The sequence below is a fragment of the Salmo trutta genome, chromosome 15, assembly GCF_901001165.1.
Source record: "Salmo trutta chromosome 15, fSalTru1.1, whole genome shotgun sequence".
In the NCBI taxonomy this organism is placed as follows: Eukaryota; Metazoa; Chordata; class Actinopteri; order Salmoniformes; family Salmonidae; genus Salmo; species Salmo trutta.
In genome coordinates this window covers 56325850-56352471 of record NC_042971.1, presented here as the reverse complement: position 1 = coordinate 56352471, position 26622 = coordinate 56325850, and the positions used below count along the sequence as shown (strand labels likewise).

At 44.7% G+C, this 26622-nt stretch overlaps 1 protein-coding gene across 5 annotated transcripts in view; it reads left to right on the top strand.

The window, feature by feature from the left end:
- The window catches only part of LOC115149415 (spermatid perinuclear RNA-binding protein), a gene marked incomplete at its 5' end in the record, with an annotated part of 123730 nt that overhangs the window by 42977 nt on the left and 54131 nt on the right, over positions 1 to 26622 (top strand). For 2 of the 5 annotated variants that reach the window (XM_029692250.1, XM_029692251.1), the window contains 4 exon segments: positions 794 to 1168; positions 15841 to 16199; positions 16418 to 16583; positions 23292 to 23436. In XM_029692250.1, coding sequence (XP_029548110.1) covers positions 1166 to 1168; positions 15841 to 16199; positions 16418 to 16583; positions 23292 to 23436 — 673 coding nt within the window. 5 annotated transcript variants of the gene reach the window in all.

Below are 26622 nucleotides of genomic sequence, written 5' to 3'. Positions count from 1 at the left end.
GGAGCAGACGAAGTGAGAGATAAATGAGTTGAGAGGAGCAGACGAGGTGAGAGGGAGACGAGGTGAGAGGGAGACGAGGTGAGAGGAGCAGATGAGGTGAGAGAGAGGTGTGTTACAGGGAGAGCTGACAGACAGATAGGCCAGGCTCGAGTGGGCAGCAGAATCATTTAGGCTAGATAAATCACAGAAACTGGAGCAGGCCATTTTTGAAAATGGATGTCTCTGTGTTAGTGTATCTGTCTGTCTGTCAGTATGTGTGTGTAACTGTCAATGTGTCTGTGTAACTGTCAGTGTGTGTGTGTGTATCTGTTAGTGTGTGTGTGTGTGTGTGTACATAACAGCAGATAAAAACAAGCTTCACATCAGTGGTTTTTCCACAGCGCTCCTCCCAGATCATGAAATATGAATAAGGCCCGACTGTCTCGTCTTCAGCTTAGCAATGTGCTCTCCTCTCTCTACCTGCAGACAGACTAGGCCATAACCCTGCTGAGGTGTGTGTGCACTAATGTAGGAAAGGGGGTGAGGAGCGGTCATGTATTGTAGCTGTAGGATCATTATTAAGGAGGGTTTTGGAAGATAATATACTATTGTCTGGTTGCATTTGACTGATCAGTATTTTTCATTTCTCTTTTTCCTTCACTCTCTCTCTCTCCCTGTCTCTCTCACTCTGTCTCTCTCACTCTGTCTCTCTCTCGCTCTCTCTCTGTCTCTCTCCCTCTGTCTCTCTCTCTCTCTCGCTCTCTGTCCATCCATCCATCCTTCTTTCTCTCTCCATTTCTCTCTCTCCCTCCAGGTGAGACAGAGGAAGTCCGGTCTGTAGTCTGGGGGGCTCGGTCAGAGGGGAGCGTATAAGGAGAAGTCAGAGAGCAGAGGAAACCCCTGACTGACCTGTCCTGATAACACAGAGTCACACCGGCAACGCACCCGGAAACTCACCCGGCAACACACCCGGAAACTCACCTGGCAACGCACCCGGCAACGCACCCGGAAACTCACCCGGCAACACACCCGGAAACTCACCCGGCAACGCACCCGGAAACTCACCCGGCAACGCACCCGGAAACTCACCCGGCAACGCACCCGGCAACGCACCCGAAAACTCACCCGGCAACGCACCCGGGTCACAAAAGGAGACAAACAAGGAGCCCCCACTCCTCCTGCAGGCATGGTAAGTTGTGTGTGTGTGTGTGTGCGTGCGTGCGTGCGTGCGTGCGTGCATGAGTGTGTGTTTCTGCTTGTGCAAGTGCTTCCTGTCAGAATGTGTATGATGAGTGAGGAGTATCAATATGTTAATCTATTCTGTTAGACAGTGAAAGCTGCTTACTATTTTCTACAGTAGACATACAGCTCAATACAGTTATTGAGTTTTGTTCAGCAGGGATACTTGTTTAGTAGATAACAACCTGGGAAGTCTGCAGCATCGATGCTTTTTCTTTTTTTTCCCAGTTTTTTTTTCTCCAATTTTTCTAGGCGGTTCAGTTGAAAACAAAGTCTTATTTACAACGATGGCCTGGAAAGAGGCAAAAGGCCAGCATGGATGGTCCCTAGATTGTGTTAGTAATGTCGGTGTGAAGACAAGAGTTGAAGAAGGTGGATGTTGAGGTGTGTAATATTACTCTGATCAGTAAGACAACAGTGCACCTAGACTTGGGCCATGACTTGGTTCATCAACAGGGAGAGAGGGGGGGAGAGAGAGGAGAAATAGAGATAGTACAGGAAGTGAGTGAGAGAGGACTTCAGGAACACGTTGGAGAGAGGAGAGGAAGAACGAAATGGAGAGAAGAAGATAGGAGAAAACGAGCGAAGTAGGGAAGGAGAGAGAATGAGAAAGGAGAGGAAGAGAACAAGGGACGGAGGGTGGAGGAAGAGAGAGAAAGAGAGAGTGGTGGAGGAAGAGAGAGGGAGAGAGAAGTCGAGGAAGATAGAGAGAGGTGTAGGAAGAGAGGGAGAGAGATCAGGGATTGATTAATGGTTCTTACCCCTAACTCTGAAGTTGAGACCCAGGGGAGCACAGACAGCACCATGAATTATTGAAACCTGGGGGAGATGGAACAAGGGCAGGAGGTGTATAGGGGGCGTTCATAAATAACCTTCGATAATGAGGGCTGTGCTCACCATAGCTAGGCTGTTTAGGAAACACACACACACACACACACACAGATAAATGTGCAGACACACACACACAACCTCACCACATACATCACCACCCCACACCACTCCACACCACATACTAGGGTTGGGCGGTATCCAGCGTTCTATACCTTCATGCTGTGCCATCCCAGGATATACGGTATTACCAGTAGTGCACACAAGGGGCTCTATACATTTTTTTAAATGAAAAAATACCCCCAAAACGCCACTTACCAGAAGGCTAACAAAATGCTAACAAGTACTAAGAATTTATCATAGCAGATGCAAAGTAAATGCTAACGAGCGCATGAAAACATTTATTACTAGGACAGACAACCCAGCTCATAAAGGTATGCAAGTATCTCAAAACGCAGTTTGTAGCACGCACAAAACAAATATCTTAATCCAGGAGGGGATTGTCTCTGCTGCTGCTACCAAGAAGCTTGATCTTGCAAACTAACGTTAGCCACTTAACTAACATTGGCAAGTTCGCAAAACCCAGCTGGAGAGAATTCATTTGGCACGCCTTAGATAGTTAGCTTAATAGTTATAAGAAATTAAGCTGTAATGTAGTACATATATCACTACATTAGTAGTGAATTTCATACAAGTGTAACTTGATCACCTCACTTAAGTTGCGCTGCATAGATGACTCACCTCACGAAGCTCCCATTTTGCTCTTTGTTGCTTCTTTCAAACCGCTGTTTTGGGAAACTAGTACCGGTTTTGGGGCAGCAGGTAGCCTAGTGGCCAGTTGGGCCAGTAACTGAAAGGTTGCTAGATCGAATCCCCGAGCTGACAAGGTAAAAAATCTGTTGTTCTGCCCCTGAACAAGGCAGTTAACACACTGTTCCTAGGCCGTCATTGAAAATAAGAATTTGTTCTCAACTGACTTGCCTAGTTAAATAAAGGTTAAATAAAAAATTTAAATTAAAAAAGCTTCATAATGAAAAAGCTTCATAGTCCCGGAAAGCTTCATAGTACCGGTAAGCTTCATAGTACCGGTAAGCTTCAGAATGAAAAAGCTTCATAGTCCTGGAAAGCTTCATAGTACCGGTAAGCTTCATAATGAAAAAGCTTCATAGTACCAGAAAGCTTCATAACAGGCAAATTATCTAACAGGCAAAATGATGAACGCGATCTGCTTTATCTAATACCTAGTGCACAAGTTGATTGCAGGTATTTATTTTAAAAGTACTAATATTCAATGCCCAAAACACATCATTAACCAGAATGCTAACAAAATGCTAATATGTACTAAGGAGTCCTCATAGAGAATGCTAACTAAATGCTAACGAGTGCATTGCGAACATTTTGTGCAGTTATTGACCTAAACTATGTAATTATAAAAGTAACTAAACAATGCTACTCACAATTTCTGCACGCACAAAACTAATATTAGGCAGCAAGGCTTTTGATCCAGGAAAGGATTCTCTGCTGTTACCTCGCAAATGCTTGATTTTGGAAGAAGCTAACCACTTTGCTAGAAAGCGAACTAGCTACTAAATTAGCAAACCAAATGCACAACTGCAGAGAATTTAGCAGATTTTAGACAGTTAAGTTAATAGTTATAAGATATCTAGCTGGCAAATATTTAGTTGTGAATTCCATAACATACTTAGATCACCTGGCGCATGCTGCATGACTACAAGGCTCTGGTCTTTCATCGTTGTGTGCCTGTAAACAAACACCACGTGACACGTGACTGGGGACTACCATATGCTACATATTAATGTGACAGGTGAAATGAAGAACGCAATGTTCTTTATCTCCTAACATATTGCACAAGTTGACTGCAGGTATTTACTTAAAAAGTAGCTACAAATATTGAAATTTATAAAAAATTATTTTAAAAATAAATAGTTTCAACGGTATTGAAAAACCATCCCGTGGCTTTTTCCAAATACCCCGGTTTCCGGTATATACTGTATACCGCCAAAGCCTACCACATACCACAGCACAGCACATACCACACCACAGCAAACACCACTCCACACCACACACCACAGCACACGACACCACAGCACACGACACCACAGCACACCACATACCACACCACAGCACACGACACCACAGCACACCACGTACCACACCACACCACACCACGCCACACTACACCACACCACAGCACACCACGCCACATACCACACCACGCCACACCACACCATACCACACCACAGCACACCACACCACATACCACACCACAGCACACCACATACAACAGCACACCACGCCACAGTACACCACACCACAGCACACCACACCACACCACAGCACACCACATACCACACCACACCACGCCACACTACACCACACCATACCACACCGCAGCACGCCACACTACACCACAGCACACCACATACCACACCAAAGCACAGCACAACATACCACACCACAGCACACCACATACCACATACCACACCATACCATACCACACCACACCACAGCACACCACGCCACACTACAGCACGCCACAGCACACCACATAGCACACCACGCCACGCCACACTACACCACACCACATACCACACCATACTACACCACACCACAGCACACCACACCACACCACACCACAGCACACCACGCCACACTACACCACACCACATACCACACCATACTACACCACACCACATACTACACCACACCACATACCCCACCATACTACACCACACCACATACCACACCATACTACACCACACCACATACCACACCATACTACACCACACCACATACCACAGCACACTACAGAGCCCTGCTTCTTTATTGTTTTTTAATTCGATTTTATCATTTGTGTGTAGACAGACAGACAGACAGACAGACAGACAGACAGACAGACAGACAGACAGACAGACAGACACAATCCGTCTAGCATCTATATCTCTATTGACTTCTCAGGGAAGTCAACTGTTATACTCCTCAGTTCCTCCTCAGCTCTGCTCTGGTCAGGACAAAATGAATATCATTAGTTAGGTTACCTGGGCTCATATTCCAGAAGCATCTAAATGTGCTGATCTAGGATTAGGTCCCGCCTGTTATTCATTATGATTTAAAAGATCAAAATCGATCCTAGTTTTGTATTGTAGTTCTGGAACATGGAATATTATCATTAGGTATGAGCTTAACAATGCACACTGGGTATTGTAGTGTTTATGGTAGAAGTGTGTAAAATGGCAGTTGCTGTCAGGACCTCAAACAGAGCTAGGACTTACTGATTGTGTGTGTGTGTGTGTGTGTGTGTGTGTGTGCGTATATACAGTATACTGGATCTCTCATTGTCTCTCTCTATACCAGATTTATAGTGGTTGACTGACCCCACTCGCTGAGACTAAGTAATTGGGAAAAGGATCCGGCTTTCCGTGTGTGTGTGCATTCTGTGTGCGTGTGCCTTCCCTGCGCATGTGTGTGTGTGGTAATTTGAAAGGTTGTTAAAACCACAATAAAACGGGGCCATCTTTTGTGCAGGAGCTACCAAGCGTTGTGCTGATAAATCACAGGCTGAATTTTTAATGCAATCTGCCCGGGGCTGGTCCTATCCCTCTCCTCTCTCCTCCATGTCACTCTGCTGGCCTGCCCTTCCACGACCCTGGATACATTCATCACACACTCTTCACCCAACACTCACTATGACCACGTGACACACACGCACAAGTGTGCGAAACACTCCACATGGCACACACACACAAACAATCCGCACACACGATACATACCTCTACACTTTACACTCACAATGGGAATGGTACACACACATCACTGAGCAGTATGTGCATTGTTCCCTAGAGAGCAACTCTCTCTCTCTCTACACTCACTACACACTAGGTATTGTATACAAAACGTTAAAATGAAGTTAGGGTCCTTAACGTTAAGAAAATCCCTAATGGAAAAACATATATTTTTTCTTCACAATATTAAAATCACAGTGCAGCTGGCCTGCCTGCTCTTTCTCTTAGCTAATGATGCGAGAGTGTGTTCAGTCTTCGGTCTATTGCATGTAGAATATCCTAGCCTATTAATGGCACTGATGTTTTTACTTTTCTAGCCTATTGATTGATGATAGGCCCTGTTTTACAGAAGTTGCGAGACATTGCACGCCAAAAATTGCGAAATACGTCTGCCTGGTGGCCGACCTGCCTTCTACTGTGTCCCTTCCCTCTCTCCGTCCTTCGCTTGCTCGTTATGAAAGATGCAAGTGCTTGTTCTCGGAAGTACTTCAAAACTCCTGAATCTTAGGAGTCGATTCCTGGCAGAAGATGTTTTCTTTCTAGTAAACGTCTTCGTAAGTCACGGTATTTAACAAACTTTAAAGTACTTTTTTAGGAGAAAGTGGTCTCTAGATTATTTGATTGACAGTTCTGGTCGCCTATTGATGGACGTTGTCCCGCTGCAGAAGCGGCATTCCTTTACAGACAAGTAAAATGCCCGTTTAGTTGTGCTTCGAAATGATCTCCAGAGAAGGTTTCGTGTCGGCATTTAAAAGCCGTAGTGTACCCTTCCAGACAGACACACAAGCTGAAGCCGAGGCGCTTTCAAGGGTATATGACTGCGGTCATACATACATAATAGGACCATTGTTCTGCATTGATGTGGAATTTTCAGATTTTTTGTTGTCGTTTTAACAGAAAAAAATGGCAGTTTAAACATTAATCAAAATATTCCATTTGTCACATTCCTAACCGCACACAATCTCTTGACCTTGACACCGGGTCAGCCAGTTTATGGGGGAATAGTGAGGGTGTGTGTCTGTATGTGTGTGGGAACAGGTCTTTGCGTGCTAACAGACCAGTAAGTGGTTAGCGTGCTAACAGAGCAGTAAGTGGTTAGCGTGCTAACAGACCAGTAAGTGGTTAGCGTGCTAACAGACCAGTAAGTGGTTATTGTGCTAACAGACCAGTAAGTGGTTATTGTGCTAACAGACCAGTAAGTGGTTATTGTGCTAACAGACCAGTAAGTGGTTAGCGTGCTAACAGACCAGTAAGTGGTTAGCGTGCTAACAGACCAGTAAGTGGTTAGCGTGCTAACAGACCAGTAAATGGTTAGCGTGCTAACAGACCAGTAAGTGGTTATTGTGCTAACAGACCAGTAAGTGGTTATTGTGCTAACAGACCAGTAAGTGGTTATTGTGCTAACAGACCAGTAAGTGGTTAGCGTGCTAACAGACCAGTAAGTGATTAGTGTACTAACAGACCAGTAAGTGGTTAGCGTGCTACCAGACAAGTAAGTGGTTAGCATGCTACCAAACCAGTAAGTGGTTAGCGTGCTACCAGACCAGTAAGTGGTTAGCGTGCTAACAGACCAGTAAGTGGTTAGCGTGCTAACAGACCAGTAAGTGGTTAGCGTGCTAACAGACCAGTAAATGGTTAGCGTGCTAACAGACCAGTAAGTGGTTATTGTGCTAACAGACCAGTAAGTGGTTATTGTGCTAACAGACCAGTAAGTGGTTATTGTGCTAACAGACCAGTAAGTGGTTAGCGTGCTAACAGACCAGTAAGTGATTAGTGTACTAACAGACCAGTAAGTGGTTAGCGTGCTACCAGACAAGTAAGTGGTTAGCATGCTACCAAACCAGTAAGTGGTTAGCGTGCTACCAGACCAGTAAGTGGTTAGCGTGCTACCAGACCAGTAAGTGGGTAGCGTGCTACCAGACCAGTAAGTGGTTAGCGTGCTAACAGACCAGTAAGTGGTTAGCGTGCTACCAGACCAGTAAGTGGTTAGCGTGCTACCAGACCAGTAAGTGGTTAGCGTGCTAACAGACCAGTAAGTGGTTAGCGTGCTAACAGACCAGTAAGTGGTTAGCGTGCTACCAGACCAGTAAGTGGCTGGACTGAAGATATTATTATTGGAGGGTAGTGCTGCACATTCACTACACAGCACAGCTCCACATGTATTACACTGTCTAATGTGTTTATGTAATGTGGCTGACTGGCTTCAGCCGCAGTGGAGCGGTAAATGTCCGGTGTAATTGGTTTGGTGTAAAAGCAAGCATAGAGCAAAGGTAAATACAACACTCTTGGCAGTTGGAACGCATACACACACACACACACACACACACACACACACACACACACACACACACACACACACACACACACACACACAACAACATACTCGCTTCGCAGAGTCCGCTGTGTAAACACAAAAACACAGACACAGTACACACGTCCATTTCATCTCACAATTATTAAATACAGTAGTCAAATAAATTTTAGTAATTACAGGTACACCGTGCCACACTGTGGTTGTGCTATAGCTCGTCCTAAGCAACACAGACTGACTGATAGCTGTGAAAGTGGTCGTCTGTGGTTTGCCTGTACTTACATTGCATTCGGAAAGGATTCAAACTCCTTGACTTTTTTCACATTTCAATACGTTACAGCCTTATTCTAAAATAGATTTGTTTAGCAAATTTATAAAAAATAAAAACAGAAATATCACATTTAAATAAGTATTCAGACCATTTACTCAGTACTTTGTTGAAGCACCTTTGGCAGCGATTACAGCCTCAAGTCTTCTTGGGTATGACACTACAAGCTTGGTACACCTGTATTTGGAGAGTTTCTCGCATTCTTTGCAGATCCACTCAATCTCTCTCAAGTTGGATGGGGAGCGTCGCTGCACAGCTATTTTGAAATGAAATGAAATCAAAGTTTATTTTTCACGTGCGCCGAATACAACAGGTGTAGACCTTACAGTGAAATGCTTACTTACAGGCTCTAACCAATAGTGCAAAAAAGGTGTTAGGTGAACAATAGGTAAGTAAAGAAATAAAACAACAGTAAAAAGACATGCTATATACAGTAGCGAGGCTATAAAAGTAGTGAGGCTACATACAGACACCGGTTAGTCAGTCTGATTGAGGTAGTATGTACATGTAGATATGGTTAAAGTGACTATGCATATATGATGAACAGAGAGTAGCAGTAGCGTAAAAGAGGGGTTGGTGGGTGGAGGGACACAATGCAGATAGCCCGGTTAGCCAATGTGCGGGAGCACTGGTTGGTCGGCCCAATTGAGGTCATATGTACAGAGAGTAGCAGCAGCATAAAAAGGGCGGCACACAATGCAAATAGTCCGGGTAGCCATTTGATTACCTGTTCAGGAGTCTTATGGCTTGGGGGTAAAAACTGTTGAAAAGCCTTTTTGTTCTAGACTTGGCACTCCGGTATCGCTTGCCATGCAGTACTAGAGAGAACAGTCTATGACTGGGGTGGCTGGGGTCTTTGACAATTTTTAGGGCCTTTTTCTGACACCGCCTGGTGTAGAGGTCCTGGATGGCAGGCAGCTTAGCCCCAGTGATGTACTGGGCCATACGCACTACCCTCTGTAGTGCCTTGTGGTCAGAGGCCGAGTAATTGCCGTACCAGGCAGTGATGCAACCAGTCAGGATGCTCTCGATGTTGTAGCTGTAGAACCTTTTGAGGATCTCAGGACCCATGCCAAATCTTTTTAGTTTACTGAGGGGGAATAGGCTTTGTCGTGCCCTCTTCACGACTGTCTTGGTGTGTTTGGACCATTCTAGTTTGCTGTTGATGTGGACACCAAGGAACTTGAAGCTCTCAACCTGCTCCACTACAGCCCCATCTATGAGAATGGAGGTGTGCTCGGTCCTCCTTTTCCTGTAGTCCACAATCATCTCCTTAGTCTTGGTTACGTTGAGGGATATGTTGTTATTCTGGCACCACCCAGCCAGGTCTCTGACCTCCTCCCTATAGGCTGTCTCGTCGTTGTCGGTGATCAGGCCTACCACTGTTGTATCGTCTGCAAACTTAATGATGGTGTTGGAGTCGTGCCTGGCCATTCAGTCGTGGGTGAACAGGGAGTACAGGAAGGGGCTGAGCACGCACCCCTGGTGAGCTCCAGTGTTGAGGATCAGCGTGGCAGATGTGTTGCTACCTACCCACACCACTTGGGGGCGGCCCGTCAGGAAGTCCAGGATCCAGTTGCAGAGGGAGGTGTTTAGTCCCAGGATTCTTAGCTTAGTGATGAGCTTTGAGGGTACTATGGTGTTGAACGCTGAGCTGTAGTCAATGAATAGCATTCTCACATAAGTGGTCCTTTTGTCCAGGTGGGAAAGAGCAGTGTGGAGTGCTATTGAGATTGCATCATCTGTGGATCTGTTTGGGCGGTATGCAAATTGGAGTGGGTTTAGGGTTTCTGGGATAATGGTGTTGATGTGAGCCATTACCAACCTTTCAAAGCACTTCATGGCTACGGACGTGAGTGCTACGGGTCTGTGGTCATTTAGGCAGGTTGCCATTGTGTTCTTGGGCACAGGGACTATGGTGGTCTGCTTGAAACATGTTGGTATTACAGACTCAATCAGGGACATGTTGAAAATGTCAGTGAAGACACCTGCCAGTTGGTCAGCACATGCCCGGAGCACATGTCCTGGTAATCCGTCTGGCCCCGCAGCCTTGTGTATGTTGACCTGTTTAAAGGTCTTACTCAGGTCTGCTACGGAGAGCGTGATCACACAGTCGTCCAGAACAGCTGATACTCTCATGTAGAGGTCGACCGATTATGATTTTTCAACGCCAATACCGGTTATTGGAGGCCCAAAAAAAAAAAACGCTGACGATTATTGGAGGAACAAAAAACCCGATGCCGATTATTATTTTTTTATTTTTTTTATTTGTAATAATGACAATTACAACAATACTGAATGAACAATTATTTTAACTTAATATAATACATCAATAAAATCAATTTAGCCTCAAATAAATAATGAAACATGTTCAATTTGGTTTAATAATGCAAAAACACAGTGTTGGAGAAGAAAGTAAAAGTGCAATATGTGCCATGTAAAAAAGCTAACGTTTAAGTTCCTTGCTCAGAACATGAGAACATATGAAAGCTGGTGGTTCCTTTTAACATGAGTCTTCAATTTTCCCAGGTAAGAAGTTTTAGGTTGTAGTTATTATAGGAATTATAGGACTATTTCTCTCTATACGATTTGTATTTCATATACCTTTTGACTATTGGATGTTCTTATAGGCACTTTAGTATTGCCAGTGTAACAGTATAGCTTCCGTCCCTCTCCTCGCTCCTACCTGGGCTCGAACCAGGAACACATCGACAACAGCCACCCTCGAAGCATTGTTACCCATGCAGAGCAAGGGGAACAACTACTCCAAGTCTCAGAGCGAGTGACGTTTGAAACGCTATTAGCGTGCACCCGCTAACTAGCTAGCCATTTCACATCGGTTACACCAGCCTAATCTTGGGAGTTGATAGGCTTGAAGTCATAAACAGCGCAATGCTTGAAGCACAGCGAAGAGCTGCTGGCAAAACGCATGAAAGTGCTGTTTGAATGAATGCTTACGAGCCTGCTGCTGCCTACCACCGCTCAGTCAGACTGCGCTATCAAATCATAGACTTAATTATAATATAATAAACACACCGAAATACGAGCCTTAGGTCATTTATATGGTCGAATCCGGAAACTATCATCTCGAAAAAAAATTTTTTATTTCATTGAAATACGGAACCGTTCCGTATTTTATCTAACGGGTGGCATCCCTAAGTCTAAATATTCCTGTTACATTGCACAACCTTCAATGTAATGTCATAATTACGGAAAATTCTGGCAAATTAGTTCGCAACGAGCCAGGCGGCCCAAACTGTTGCAGATACCCTGACTCTGCGTGCAATGAACGCAAGAGAAGTGACACAATTTCACCTGGTTAATATTGCCTGCTAACCTGGATTTCTTTTAGCTAAATATGCAGGTTTAAAAATATACACTTCTGTGTATTGATTTTAGAAAGGCATTGATGTTTATGGTTAGGTACAGTCGTGCAACGATTGTGCTTTTTTCGCAAATGCGCTTTTGTTAAATCATCCCCCGTTTGGCGAAGTCGGCTGTCTTTGTTAGGAAGAAATAGAATTCACAGTTCGCAACGAGCCAGGCGGCCCAAACTGCTGCATATACCCTGACTCTGTTGCAAGAGAAGTGACACATTTTCCCTAGTTTAAAGAAATTCATGTTAGCAGGCAATATTAACTAAATATGCAGGTTTAAAAATATATACTTGTGTATTGATTTTAAGAAAGGCATTGATGTTTATGGTTAGGTACACGTTGGAGCAACGTGTACCTAAGTGATTATATACAACGCAGGACAGGCTAGATAAACTAGTAATATCATCAACCATGTGTAGTTAACTAGTGATTATGATTGATTGTTTTTTATAAGATTAGTTTAATGCTAGCTAGCAACTTACCTTGGCTTCTTACTGCATTCGCGTAACAGGCAGGCTCCTCGTGGAGTGCAATGTAAAGCAGGTGGTTAGAGCGTTGGACTAGTTAACCGTAATGTTGCAAGATTGAATCCCCGAGTTGACAAGGTAAAAATCTGTCGTTCTGCCCCTGAACAAGGCAGTTAACCCACCGTTCCTAGGCCGTCATTGAAAATAAGAATGTGTTCTTAACTGACTTGCCTAGTTAACCTGTTGAGGACAGACGTTCCGCTAGCGGAACCCCGTTCCGCCTGCGGAACCCCTAGCCAACAGCCAATGGCATCGCACGGCGCGAAATACAAAACCAACTAAAATACCACAATTCAATTTTCTCAAACAATCAACTATTTTACACCATTTTAAAGATAAGACTCTCGTTAATCTAACCACATTGTCCGATTTCAAAAAGGCTTTACAGCGAAAGCAAAACATTAGATTTTGTTAGGAGAGTACATAGACACAAATAACCACACAGCCATTTTTCAAGCAAGCATATATGTCACATAAACCCAAACCACAGCTAAATGCAGCACTAACCTTTGATGATCTTCATCAGATGACACTCCTAGGACATTATGTTATACAATACATGCATGTTTTGTTCAATCAAGTTCATATTTATATCAAAAAACAGCTTTTTACATTAGCATGTGATGTTCAGAACTAGCATACCCACCGAAAACCTCCGGTGAATTTACTAAATTACTCATGATAAACGTTGACAAAAAACATAACAATTATTTTAAGAATTATAGATACAGAACTCCTTTATGCAATCGCTATGTCCGATTTTAAAATAGCTTTTCGGCGAAAGCACATTTTGCAATATTCTGAGTACATAGCTCGGCCATCACGGCTAGCTATTTTGACATCCGCCAACTTCGGGGTCACCTAAACTCAGAATTACTATTAGAAAAATTGGATTACCTTTGCTGTTCTTCATCAGAATGCACTCCCAGGACTTCTACTTCAACAACAAATGTTGTTTTTGTTCCAAATAATCCATAGTTATATCCAAATACCTCCGTTTTGTTCATGTATTCAGGTCACTATCCGAAGGGTAGCGAGCGCATTTCGTGACAAAAAGTCAAAATATTCCATTACCGTACTTAGAAGCATGTCAAACGCTGTTTAAAATACATTTTTATGCTATTTTTCTCGTAAAATAGCGATAATATTCCAACCGGGCAACGTTGTATTCATTCAAAGAGAGAAAGAAAAACATGGCGAGTTCTCGTGACCGCGCATCTCCAGTCTCACTGTCCCCAGGCTGACCACTTACAAACTCTGCTCCTATACTTTGCCCAGAGACAGCAGACACCCCATTCCACTTTCTGGCGGCTTTAGAGAGCCAATGGAAGCCTTAGAAAGTGTCACGTTACAGCACAGATGCTGTAATTTCGATAGAGATTCAAACAGTTTTAGATACTTTAGAGTGTTTTCTATCCAAATCTACTAATTATATGCATATTCTAGTTTCTGGGCAGGAGTAGTAACCAGATTATATCGGGTATGTTTTTTATCCGGCCGTGAAAATATTGCCCCCTATCCCAAAGAAGTTAAATAAAGTGTCAAAATCGGCCAAATCGGCGTCCAAAAATACCGATTTCCGATTGTTATGAAAACGTGAAAATCGGCCCTAATTAATCAGCCATTCCGATTAATCGGTCGACCTCTACTCTCATGCATGCCTCAGTGTTGCTTGCCTCGAAGCGAGCATAGAAGTTATTTAGCTCGTCTGGTAGGCTCATGTCACTGGGCAGTTCGCGGCTGTGCTTCCCTTTGTAGTCTGTAATAGTTTGCAAGCCCTGCCACATAAGACGAGTGTCGGAGCCAGTGTAGTATGATTCAATCTTAGCCCTGTATTGACGCTTTGCCTGTTTGATGGTTCGTCGCAGGGCATAGCAGGACTTCTTGTAAGCTTCTGGGTTAGAGTCCTGCACCTTGAAAGCGGCAGCTCTACCCTTTAGCTCAATGCGAATGTTGCCTGTAATCCATGGCTTCTGGTTGAGGTATGTACGTACAGTCACTGTGGGGACGACGTCCTCGATGCACTTATTGATAAAGCCAGTGACTGATGTGGTGTTCTCCTCAATGCCAGCGGAAGAATCCCGGAACATGTTCCAGTCTGTGATAGCAAAACAGTCCTGTAGTTTAGCATCTGCTTCATCTGACCACTTTTTTATAGACCGAGTCACTGGTGCTTCCTGCTTTAGTTTTTGCTTGTAAGCAGGAATCAGGAGGATAGAGTTGTGGTCGGATTTACCAAATGGAGGGCGAGGGAGAGCTTTGTACGCGTCTCTGTGTGTGGAGTACAGGTGATCTAGAATTTTTTTCCCCTCTGGTTGCACATTTAACATGTTGATAGAAATTTGTTAGAACTGATTTAAGTTTCCCTGCATTAAAGTCTCCGGCCACTAGGAGCGCCGCCTCTGGGTGAGTGGTTTCCTGTTTGCTTATTTCCTTATACTGTTACAATGCCTCCTAGTAGGAGGGGGGTGCAGGAATCAGGAGCAGGAGAGCAAGGACGTTCCAGTGGCACAAAACGTTTAATATGTTAGTCCCGAACTCAAATACAACATGAGGGAAAAACACGCACAAAACGAAGTCGCCACACAGGGAAACTAATTGCACACACGGAGGAGAAACCTCGACTCCTAAACAAAGTCTCGAAAAACAGTAACACTACCGAATAAAACAAAAACCCGTGGTGCAGACACGCACCCCTAACGTGAAACACATACAAACAATCCCGCATGAAGACCAGCATGCAGCGGGGTGTAAATAAACCCACTGTGTTCTTGGGAACCTTCAATGCTGCAGAAATGTTTTGGTACCCTTCCCTAGATCTGTGCATCGACACAATCCTGTCTCGGAGCTCTACAGACAATTCCTTCAACCTCATGGTTTGGTTTCTGCTCTGACGGTGGTGCGTTGTCAGGAGGTGCGTTGTCAGGAGGTGCGTTGTCAGGTGGTGCGTTGTCAGGTGGTGCGTTGTCAGGTGGTGCGTTGTCAGGAGGTGCGTTGTCAGGAGGTGCGTTGTCAGGAGGTGCGTTGTCAGGTGGTGCGTTGTTAGGAGGTGCGTTGTCAGGTGGTGCGTTGTCAGGAGTGCGTTGTCAGGAGGTGCGTTGTCAGGTGGTGCGTTGTCAGGTGGTGCGTTGTCAGGAGTGCGTTGTCAGGAGGTGCGTTGTCAGGAGGTGCGTTGTCAGGTGGTGCGTTGTCAGGTGGTGCGTTGTCTGGTGGTGCGTTGTCAGGAGGTGCGTTGTCAGGAGGTGCGTTGTCAGGTGGTGCGTTGTCAGGAGGTGCGTTGTCAGGTGGTGCGTTGTCAGGTGGTGCGTTGTCAGGTGGTGCGTTGTCAGGAGGTGCGTTGTCAGTGTGTTTGCGAGACTGTGTGTATGGGAGAATGTGCCTTAGACTTTTATTGTGTTATTTTTGTGTGTGAGTTCATTGTGTTCTTTACTCTCCCCCTCCCCCACAGAGGTCCTTCCGTTCGTTTGGTAATGATGACCGTCACATCATGGCCAAGCACTCCTCCATCTACCCATCATCGTCTGAGCTGGAGGCGGTCCAGACCCTGGTGTCCACCGTGGAGGGTGCCCTCAAACACGTCTCTGATTGGATAGACCAGAGCAACGTTCAGTCAGTGCAGAGCAACAGCCAGACAGACGCAGCAACCGGCCAGACAGACGGTCAGTCCGACGCAGCAGTCGGTCAGCCCAACCCCACAGACAGCCTGGTGCCAAAGGATGTTAGCGGTGACCATGACCTTAACCCTAACGACGACGCCAATGTTAGTCCCAGATCCAGCCCAGATGACTCCACAGACGGCGGCAGCAGGTGGGCATCTGGTTCTAACCGATGCATGCTGGGATATAGGGGGCTGTCTGGTGACTGCTGGTTAGACTAACATTTTTGGTCTTCAGGTCCTGACATATTTTATGATCTTGTTGATTTTCTGAGGTTTTTGGGATGACCTGGGTTAAATAATTGACCTAGGTCTGATAGGTGGTTTAAATGTTTAGAGTGTAACCCGGCTATCTGTCTGTTTTCCTCAGTGAGCCCAGTGGAGGCATTCTGTGTGGCGTGATGAGGATCGGCCTGGTGGCTAAAGGTCTGCTCATCAAACAGGACATGGACCTGGAGCTGGTGCTGATGTGTAGAGAGAAACCTACAGAGACACTGTTGTGTACTGTCTGTGATAACCTGCCGCTGCAGATACAGGTAAGAGAGAGTGACACACACACACACACACACACACACACACACACACACACACACACACACACACACACACACACACACACACACACACACACACACACACTGTGGCATATTTGGCTCATGTATTCTCCTTCTGTTGGTAAGAAACACTCAACACCTGTGTGTTAAAGGTAGATGGACTTTTGTAATGTAGTAAATACTGGCCCAACATCCTGTAAGAAGTCAGTCAGTCCTCCTTACCACACCATCATCCATCCACAGGGTTCAATTCTCGGGCCGACTCTTTTCCCTGTATATATCAATGATGTCGCTCTTGCTGCGGGTGATTCCTTGATCTACCTCTACGCAGACGACATAATACTCTATACATCTGGCCCTTCTTTGGACACTGTGTTAACAAACCTCCAAACGAGCTTCGATGCCATACAACACTCCTTCCGTGGCCTCCAACTGCTCTTAAACGCTAGTAAAACTAAATGCATGCTCTTCAACCGATCACTGCCCGCACCCGCCAGCCCGCCTAGCATCACTACTCTGGACGGTTCTGACTTAGAATATGTGGACAACTATAAATACCTAGGTGTTTGGCTAGACTGTAAACTCTCCTGCCAGACTCACATTAAACATCTCCAATTCAAAGTTAAATCTAGAATCGGCTTCCTATTTCGCAACAAAGCCTCCTTCACTCATGCTGCCAAACATACCCTCGTAAAACTGACTATCCTACCAATCCTCGACTTCGGCGATGTCATTTACAAAATAGCCTCCAACACTCTACTCAACAAACTGGATGCAGTCTATCACAGTGCCATCCGTTCTCACCAAAGCCCCATATACTACCACCACTGCGACCTGTATGCTCTCGTTGGCTGGCCCTCGCTACATATTCGTCGCCAAACCCACTGGCTCCAGGTCATCTATAAGTCTTTGCTAGGTAAAGCTCCACCTTATCTCAGCTCACTGGTCACCATAGCAACACCCACCCGTAGCACGCACTCCAGCAGGTATATTTCACTGGTCACCCCCAAAGCCAACACCTGCTTTGGCCGCCTTTCTTTCCAGTTCTCTGCTGCCAATGACTGGAACGAATTGCAAAACTCACTGAAGTTGGAGACTCATATCTCCCTCACTAACTTCAAGCATCGGCTGTCAGAGCAGCTTACTGATCGCTGCAGCTGTACACAGCCCATCTGTAAATAACCCATCCAACCAACTACCTACCTCATCCCCATATTTTTTTTCCCCCCCGCTCTTTTGCACCCCAGTATTTCTACTTGCACATCCTCATCTGCGCATATATCACTCCAGTGTTAATTGCTACATTGTAATTACTTTGCCACTATGGCCTATTTATTGCCTTACCTTAATTTGCACACACTGTGTACAGATGTTCTATTGTGTTATTGACTGTATGTTTGTTTATCCCATGTTGTAACTCTGTGTTTTTGTTTTTGTCGCACTGCTTTGCTTGGCCAGGTCGTAGTTGTAAATGAGAACTTGTTCTCAACTGGCCTACCTGGTTAAATAATGGTGAAATTAAAAATAATAATAATAATAAATAAAATTATTGGAACTCTTATAAATTCAACAAAAAAAGAAACGTCACTTTTTCAGGGCCCTGTCTTTCAAAGATCTTCATTGTGAAGGGTGTTAACACTGTTTCCCATGCTTGTTCAATGTACCATAAACAATTGATGAACATGCACCTGTGGAACAGCTTACAGACGGTAGGCAATTAAGGTCATAGTTGTGAAAACTTAGGACACTAAAGAGGCCTTTCTACTGACTCTGAAAAACACCAAAAGAAAGATGCCAAGGGTCCATGCTCATCTGCGTGAATGTGCCTTAGGCATGCTGCAAGGAGGCATAAGGACTGCAGATGTGGCCAGGGCAATAAATTGCAATGTCCGTACTGTGAGACACCTAAGACAGCGCTGCAGGGAGACAGGATGGACAGCTGACCGTCCTCTCAGTGGCAGACCACGTGTAACAACACCTGCACAGGAATGGTACACCTGAACATCACACCTGCGGGACAGGTACAGGATGGCAACAACACCTGCCCGAGTTGCACCAGGAACTTGCAGGAGCCTTGGTGGAAGAGTGGGGTAACATCTCACAGCAAGAACTGGCAAATCTGGTGCAGTCCATGAGGAAGAGATGCACTGCAGTACTTAACCTCTCTTGGGCAGGTGGGACGCTAGCGTCCGTCCAACCCACGGTTCACACTATTCAACAGCCAGTGAAAAATCAGAGCGCCAAATGCAAATCAACAAAATGTCATAATTCAAAGTTCTCAAACATACGACTATTTTACACCATTTTAAAGGTACACTTCTCCTTAATGTAACCACATTGTCCGATTTCAAAAAGGCTTTACGGCGAAAGCATAAAGTTAGATTATGTTAGGACAGGTACAAAACAAGAAAAACCACACAGCCATTTTCCAAGCAGGAGAGGGGTCACAAATACCAGAAATTCAGCTAAAATTAAGCACTAACCTTTGACGATCTTCATCAGATGACACTCCTAGGACCCAATGTTTTGTTAGATAAAGTTCATATTTATATCCAAAAACAGCATGATGTTCAGAAAATATTTTGCCTCCAATACTCCCGGTGAATCAGCACAACAATTTACAAAAATACTCATCATAAACGTTGATAAAATATTAAACTGTTATTCAAAGAATTTTAGATAACCATCTCCTTAATGCAACCGCTGTGACAGATTTCAAAAAAGCTTCATGGGGAAAGCACACTTTGTAATAATCTGAGTACGGCGCTCAGAAACTTACACTAGGCAATACAGATACCCGCCATTTTGGAGTCATCTAAAATCATAAATAGCGTTGTAAATATTCACTTACCTTTGATGATCTTCATCAGAAGGCACGTCCAGGAATCCCAGGTCCACAATAAATGTTGTTTTGTTCGATAAAGTCCATCATTTATGTCCAAATACCTCCTTGTTGTTTGCCCATTCAGTAAGCTACTCCAAATGTAGGAAGCGCGCCCAAAATTTAACGACGAAAAGTTTAAAAAAAGTTGTATTTACGTTCGTTGAAACATGTCAAACGTTGTATAACATCAATCTTTAGGGCCTTTTTAACATAGAACTTCAATAATATTCCAACCGGACGATTCCAATGTCTTGAAAAACTTCAGAGTGTTTTCTATCCAAATCTACTAATAATATGCATATTCTAGTTCCTGGGCCCGAGTAGTAGGCCGTTTAATTTGGGTACGTTTTTCATCCGGCCGTGAAAATAATGCCCCCTACCCTAGAGAGGTTAATGCAGCTGGTGGCCACACCAGATACTGACTGTTACTTTTGTGGAACTTGTTCAGTTTATGTCTGTTGTTGAATCTTATGTTCATACAAATATTTACACATGTTAAGTTTGCTGAAAATAAACGCAGTTGACAGTGAGAGGACGTTTATTTTTTTGCTGAGTTTACATTTACGTCATTCAGCAGACGCTCTTATCCAGAGCGACTTACAAATTGGTTTAGGAACTGTCTTATAGGAACTTTCTTTTAGGAACTGCACTTCATAATTCCAATCATACCTGCTTCTCATGAGCATACAGCTCTACTGTATAGTAGTGTATGCCGACATCCTCCTACGATCTTGTAACGTGACACACACGGCCTCGTATACACAGTATTCAGTGTATTTTTATCCATAGCCATATCAGGGCATGTTGTCCCATGTGTCAGTGGGATGTTGTGTTAATTAAACTTGTGGGACATTTACATGGTTCTGTCCTATTACTTCAACCCCTTCCAATCTCCACTCTCCCCCTCTCTCATTGCCCCCTGTCCTCTCCCGTGGCTGGCCCCTTCCATGTTAACTGACCAGTCAGAGAGGCAGGCAGGCAGTCTCAGGCGGGGTAAAGAGGCAGTGTCATGCATGCTGGTCCTGTGTCTCAGGACAGTGTCATGCATGGTAATCCGGTGTCTCAGGACAGTGTCATGCATGGTAATCCTGTGTCTCAGGACAGTGTCATGCATGGGAATCCTGTGTCTGAGGACAGTGTCATGCATGGGAATCCTGTGTCTGAGGACAGTGTCATGCATGGGAATCCTGTGTCTCAGGACAGTGTCATGCATGGTAATCCTGTGTCTCAGGACAGTGTCATGCATGGTAATCCTGTGTCTCAGGACAGTGTCATGCATGCTGGTCCGGTGTCTCAGGACAGTGTCATGCATGGTAATCCTGTGTCTCAGGACAGTGTCATGCATGGGAATCCTGTGTCTCAGGACAGTGTCATGCATGGGAATCCTGTGTCTCAGGACAGTGTCATGCATGGTAATCCTGTGTCTCAGGACAGTGTCATGCATGGGAATCCTGTGTCTCAGGACAGTGTCATGCATGGGAATCCTGTGTCTCAGGACAGTGTCATGCATGGGAATCCTGTGTCTCAGGACAGTGTCATGCATGGGAATCCTGTGTCTCAGGACAGTGTCATGCATGCTGGTCCTGTGTCTCAGGACAGTGTCATGCATGCTGGTCCTGTGTCTCAGGACAGTGTCATGCATGGGAATCCTGTGTCTCAGGACAGTGCCCCGAGATCCCAGTGCTTTAGATCACAGTTTCATGGAATGCAGATTTGTCCTGTGTGGTTCGCTGCACGGTTAAACAACCCCACCATGTCAGCCTCCACTAGGATACAGTGTAGAGAGAGAGACTGAATACACTAGGATACATTGTAGAGAGAGAGACTGAATTCACTAGGATACAGTGTAGAGAGAGTGACTGAATACACTAGGATACAGTGTAGAGAGAGAGACTGAATACACTAGGATACATTGTAGAGAGAGAGACTGAATACACTAGGATACAGCATAAAGAGAGAGACTGAATACACTAGGATACAGCATAAAGAGAGAGACTGAATACACTAGAATACAGCATAAAGAGAGAGACTGAATACTCTAGAATACAGCATAAATAGAGAAAGACTGAATACACTAGGATACAGCCTAGAGAAAGACTGAATACACTAGGATACAGCATAAATAGAGAACGACTGAATACACCAGGATACAGCATAAATAGAGAACGACTGAATACACTAGGATACAGCTTAGAGAAAGACTGAATACACTAGGATACAGCATAAAGGGAGAGACTGAATACACTAGGATACAGCATAAAGAGAGAGACTGAATACACTAGGATACAGCGTAGAGAGAGAGACTGAATACACTAGGATACAGCATAAAGAGAGAGACTGAATACACTAGGATACAGCGTAGAGAGAGAGACTGAATACACTAGGATACAGCATAAAGAGAGAGACTGAATACACTAGGATACAGCATAAAGGGAGAAAGACTGAATACACTAGGTACAGCATAAAGAGAGAGACTGAATACACTAGGATACAGCATAAAGAGAAAGACTGAATACACTAGGTACAGCCTAGAGAAAGACTGGCTGTGTATCCTTGTGTGTCTGTATGTGTCTGTTTTTATGTATTTTTTGATAGTGTGTGCATGTGTTTATGGCAGTGCACTCGTGTGTGTGTGGTGTGTGTGTGTGTGTGTGGCTGTCTGAGTGCTGCTGACACTCTAAAATTCATAATCTGATCTTAAGCCGGATCACTGGGGCCAGTAATTGGTCATTTATTTCCCGTATATGAGGAGTGAATTAATAAAAAGGACTGGCACACACATCTTAACTGTGTGTATATTAGGGAAGATGCATAAAAAGGAGACACACATCGTAACTCTGTGTGTGGAATTAATAGCGACAGAATTAGCTTTCAGCCTCCACATCAGAACTAGCTTTCAGCCTCCACACCAGAACTAGCTTTCAGCCTCCACATCAGAACTAGCTTTCAGCCTCCACACTAGAACTAGCTTTCAGCCTCCACACCAGAACTAGCTTTCAGCCTCCACACTAGAACTAGCTTTCAGCCTCCACACCAGAACTAGCTTTCAGCCTCCACATCAGAACTAGCTTTCAGCCTCCACACCAGAACTAGCTTTCAGCCTCCACACCAGAACTAGCTTTCAGCCTCCACACCAGAACTAGCTTTCACCCTCCACACCAGAACTAGCTTTCAGCCTCCACACCAGAACTAGCTTTCAGCCTCCACACCAGAACTAGCTTTCAGCCTCCACACCAGAACTAGCTTTCAGCCTCCACACTAGAACTAGCTTTCAGCCTCCACACTAGAACTAGCTTTCAGCCTCCACATCAGAACTAGCTTTCAGCCTCCACATCAGAACTAGCTTTCAGCCTCCACACCAGAACTAGCTTTCAGGCTCCACATCAGAACTAGCTTTCAGGCTCCACATCAGAACTAGCTTTCAGCCTCCACATCAGAACTAGCTTTCAGCCTCCACACCAGAACTAGATTTCAGCCTCCACATCAGAACTAGCTTTCAGCCTCTACATCAATCACATTTTTTATTTCTCTTTCTCCCCTCTCTCTTCTTATAATCTGTTTTGTAAATGCATTGTCTGTGAGTGGATGTGTGTGTGCGGAAGTGTCTGTACGTAAGTATGTGAGTGCACGCACAAGTGCTTGTGTGTGTAATGTAGTGTTGGTGAATGGGTTTTCTCTTAACGGCTTTCACAGCCTGGACTGAGACCAGCTGAGATCGTAATGACCCAGTCAACGTTCAAGTACAGTTTATCCTGGCTATGACCTTTAACCCTTGACCTCTGTGATTGAACTCTGACCCCTAATAGAAGTTAACAGAGGAGAAGTACGAGGTGCACCGATGCGTGCCAGAGGCGGCCATCTTGGTGTGTAGCACAACGGAGCCCAAACTCACCCTGAAGGTCACCCTCAGCTCCCCACAGATGAGAGAAGACAGCGACACGGATGAACAAGGTACCACGGATGAACAAGGTACCACGGATGAACAAGGTACCACACGCACCTCTGTGTAAAACCTAGCTGCTGTTTTCCTTTTTATGTTTGTCTGTTGTCTCTTCCCCCCTCCAACTGAGGTAGTCAAGTGGGGGTAGGGGGAAGAGGAATACAAAGGGGGGTGTGTGTCGAGCAGCAGCAGTGTTGTTAGCAGCGCTCCCCTGGTACACAGTAAGCTTGATCAGTGAATATATCCATGTTCCCTGCTCCTCCCTGAGCCTGTATTCCTCCAACTTGGGGAGACACTACATGCATAAGACACTACTTCTTGTTCAAACCAAATAGACAGGGGCACACAGTCTGGGCCATATAAGGCTCATGTAGTCTCAAATCGGTATTGACATGTCTTCCTGCAAGCCAAAATAAAAGTGGTAGATGTTTAGTGGCGGCCATAGTGATTCTTCACCCTACTATGCTGCCTCAGCTGCCCTGTAGCATGTAATGTTGTCAACAGCATGGCTACATTGGCCTGTAAAACAACCTTGGGCCTTTATGTCAGGGTTAACTAAACACAGCTGCAGGGATAACTAAACACAGCTACAGGGCTAATTAAACAGCTACAGGGATAACTAAACATCTACAGGGCTAATTAAACAGCTACAGGGCTAATTAAACAGCTACAGGGATAACTAAACATCTACAGGGCTAACTAAACACAGCTACAGGGCTAATTAAACAGCTACAGGGCTAATTAAACAGCTACAGGGCTAATTAAACAGCTACAGGGATAACTAAACATCTACAGGGCTAACTAAACACAGCTACAGGGCTAATTAAACAGCTACAGGGCTAATTAAACAGCTACAGGGATAACTAAACATCTACAGGGCTAACTAAACACAGCTACAGGGATAACTAAACACAGCTACAGGGCTAATTAAAAAGCTACAGTGATAACTAAACAGCTACAGGGCTAATTAAACAGCTACAGGGCTAACTAAACACAGCTACAGGGCTAACTAAACACAGCTACAGGGCTAACTAAACACAGCTGCAGGGATAACTAAACATCTACAGGGCTAATTAAACAGCTGCAGGGATAACTAAACATCTACAGGGCTAACTAAACACAGCTGCGGGGCTAACTAAACACAGCTGCAGGGCTAACTAAACACAGCTGCAGGGCTAACTAAACACAGCGGCAGGGCTAATTAAACAGCTGCAGGGTTAGTTAAACAGCTGCAGGCATAACTAAACAGCTACAGGGTTAACTAAACACAGCTACGGGGTTAACTAAACAGCTACGGGGTTAACTAAACAGCTACGGGGCTAACTAAACACAGCTGCGGGGCTAACTAAACACAGCTGCGGGGCTAACTAAACACAGCTACGGGGCTAACTAAACACAGCTACAGGGCTAATTAAACAGCTACAGGGCTAACTAAACACAGCTACGGGGCTAACTAAACACAGCTGCGGGGCTAACTAAACACAGCTGCGGGGCTAACTAAACACAGCTGCGGGGCTAACTAAACACAGCTGCGGGGCTAACTAAACACAGCTGCGGGGCGAACTAAACACAGCTGCGGGGCTAACTAAACACAGCTGCAGGGCTAACTAAACACAGCTGCAGGGCTAACTAGACAGGCCCTCACTAACCCTGACTAAGCAAGATGAGATTGTATGAGAGACAGGGATGGGGTTAAAATCCAGTCAATTCCGAAAGGAAACAAAATTCATATTTCAAAAGGGGGGGGGGGGGGGGGGGGGGTCTAGACCCGACAAATCAATACCGGAGCCATCCATCGTGTTGCCGCTCCATCCTGCTCGACAGAAAGGTCTAAATAAGAGTTGATACGGGTACGGCTGTAGATTACAGTGAACGACAAGCACCTCTCGTACCCAATGTATTTCTAGCGAGCGACAGACGGGTCAAGGACCCTGTCCCAGTGAGGAACGGCTCAGTATTACACAGCAACTCATTGGCAACGGGAACTCATCACAGCAATTGGTATGAACCCAGGCTGCATTTGTCTGGGTGGCTGTCTGTACACAGTGTGTCTTCAGTGTACACAGCTGAAAGAACACAGACATTTCCAGGGTCGAATACCGTTGCATTGATTAGAAAGTGAGGCACGATTGATATGAAGATGGAAACAATGTGATTGGTTTGGTCTCAACAGACATTTAGTTCTAAGGGTGTAAAATCGCCTGCCGTGCCTTGCCACTTTGGAAGGTAATGTCTACAAACCGACCATCAGTCCTAGTTCTGTCTGTACACAGCTGAAAGAACATGACCATTTCAAGGGTTTAAAGTTGGCCACTCTGGATGACACGCTGCGTTGAGAGCCACTCCATTTAAATAGAATGATAGATATGAATGCACTTCTGCTTTAAATTCTATTAAGATAGATAGGGGCAATACCATGAATACATGTTGCCTATGTAGCTTGTTTCTGGTCACGGGTTCAGGAATTCACTTAAAATGAAAGCCATAGTCAGTCAATAAATAATACAACGCTAGTTATATTGACTCACAATCTGTGGATAAAAAAATGAAAGATACAGTTGAAGTCGGAAGTTTACATACACTTAGGTTGGAGTCATTAAAACTCTTTTTTTCAACCACCCCACAAATTTCTTGTTAACAAACTATAGTTTTGGCAAGTTGGTTAGGACATCTACTTTGTGCATGACACAAGTAATTTTTCCAACAATTGCTTAAAGACAGATTATTTCACTTATAATTCGCTGTATCACAATTCCAGTGGGTCAGAAGTTTACATACATGAAGTTGACTGTGTTTTTTAACAGCTTGGAAAATTCCAGAAAATGATGTCATGGCTTTAGAAGCTTCTGATAGGCTAATTGACCTCATTTGAGTCAATTGGAGGTGTACCTGGGGATGTATTTCAAGGCCGACCTTCAAACTCAGTGCGTCTTTGCTTGATAACACAGGGAAATCAAAAGAAATCAGCCAAGACCTCAGAAAAAAATTGTAGACCTCCACAAGTCTGGTTCATCCTTGGGAGCAATATCCAAACGCCTGAAGGTACCACGTTCATCTGTACAAACAATGGTACGCAAGTATAAACACCATGGGACCACGCAGCCGTCATACCGCTCAGGAAGGAGACGCGTTCTGTCTCCTAGAGATGACGGTATTTTGGTGCTAAAAGTGCATATCAATCACAGAACAACAGCAAA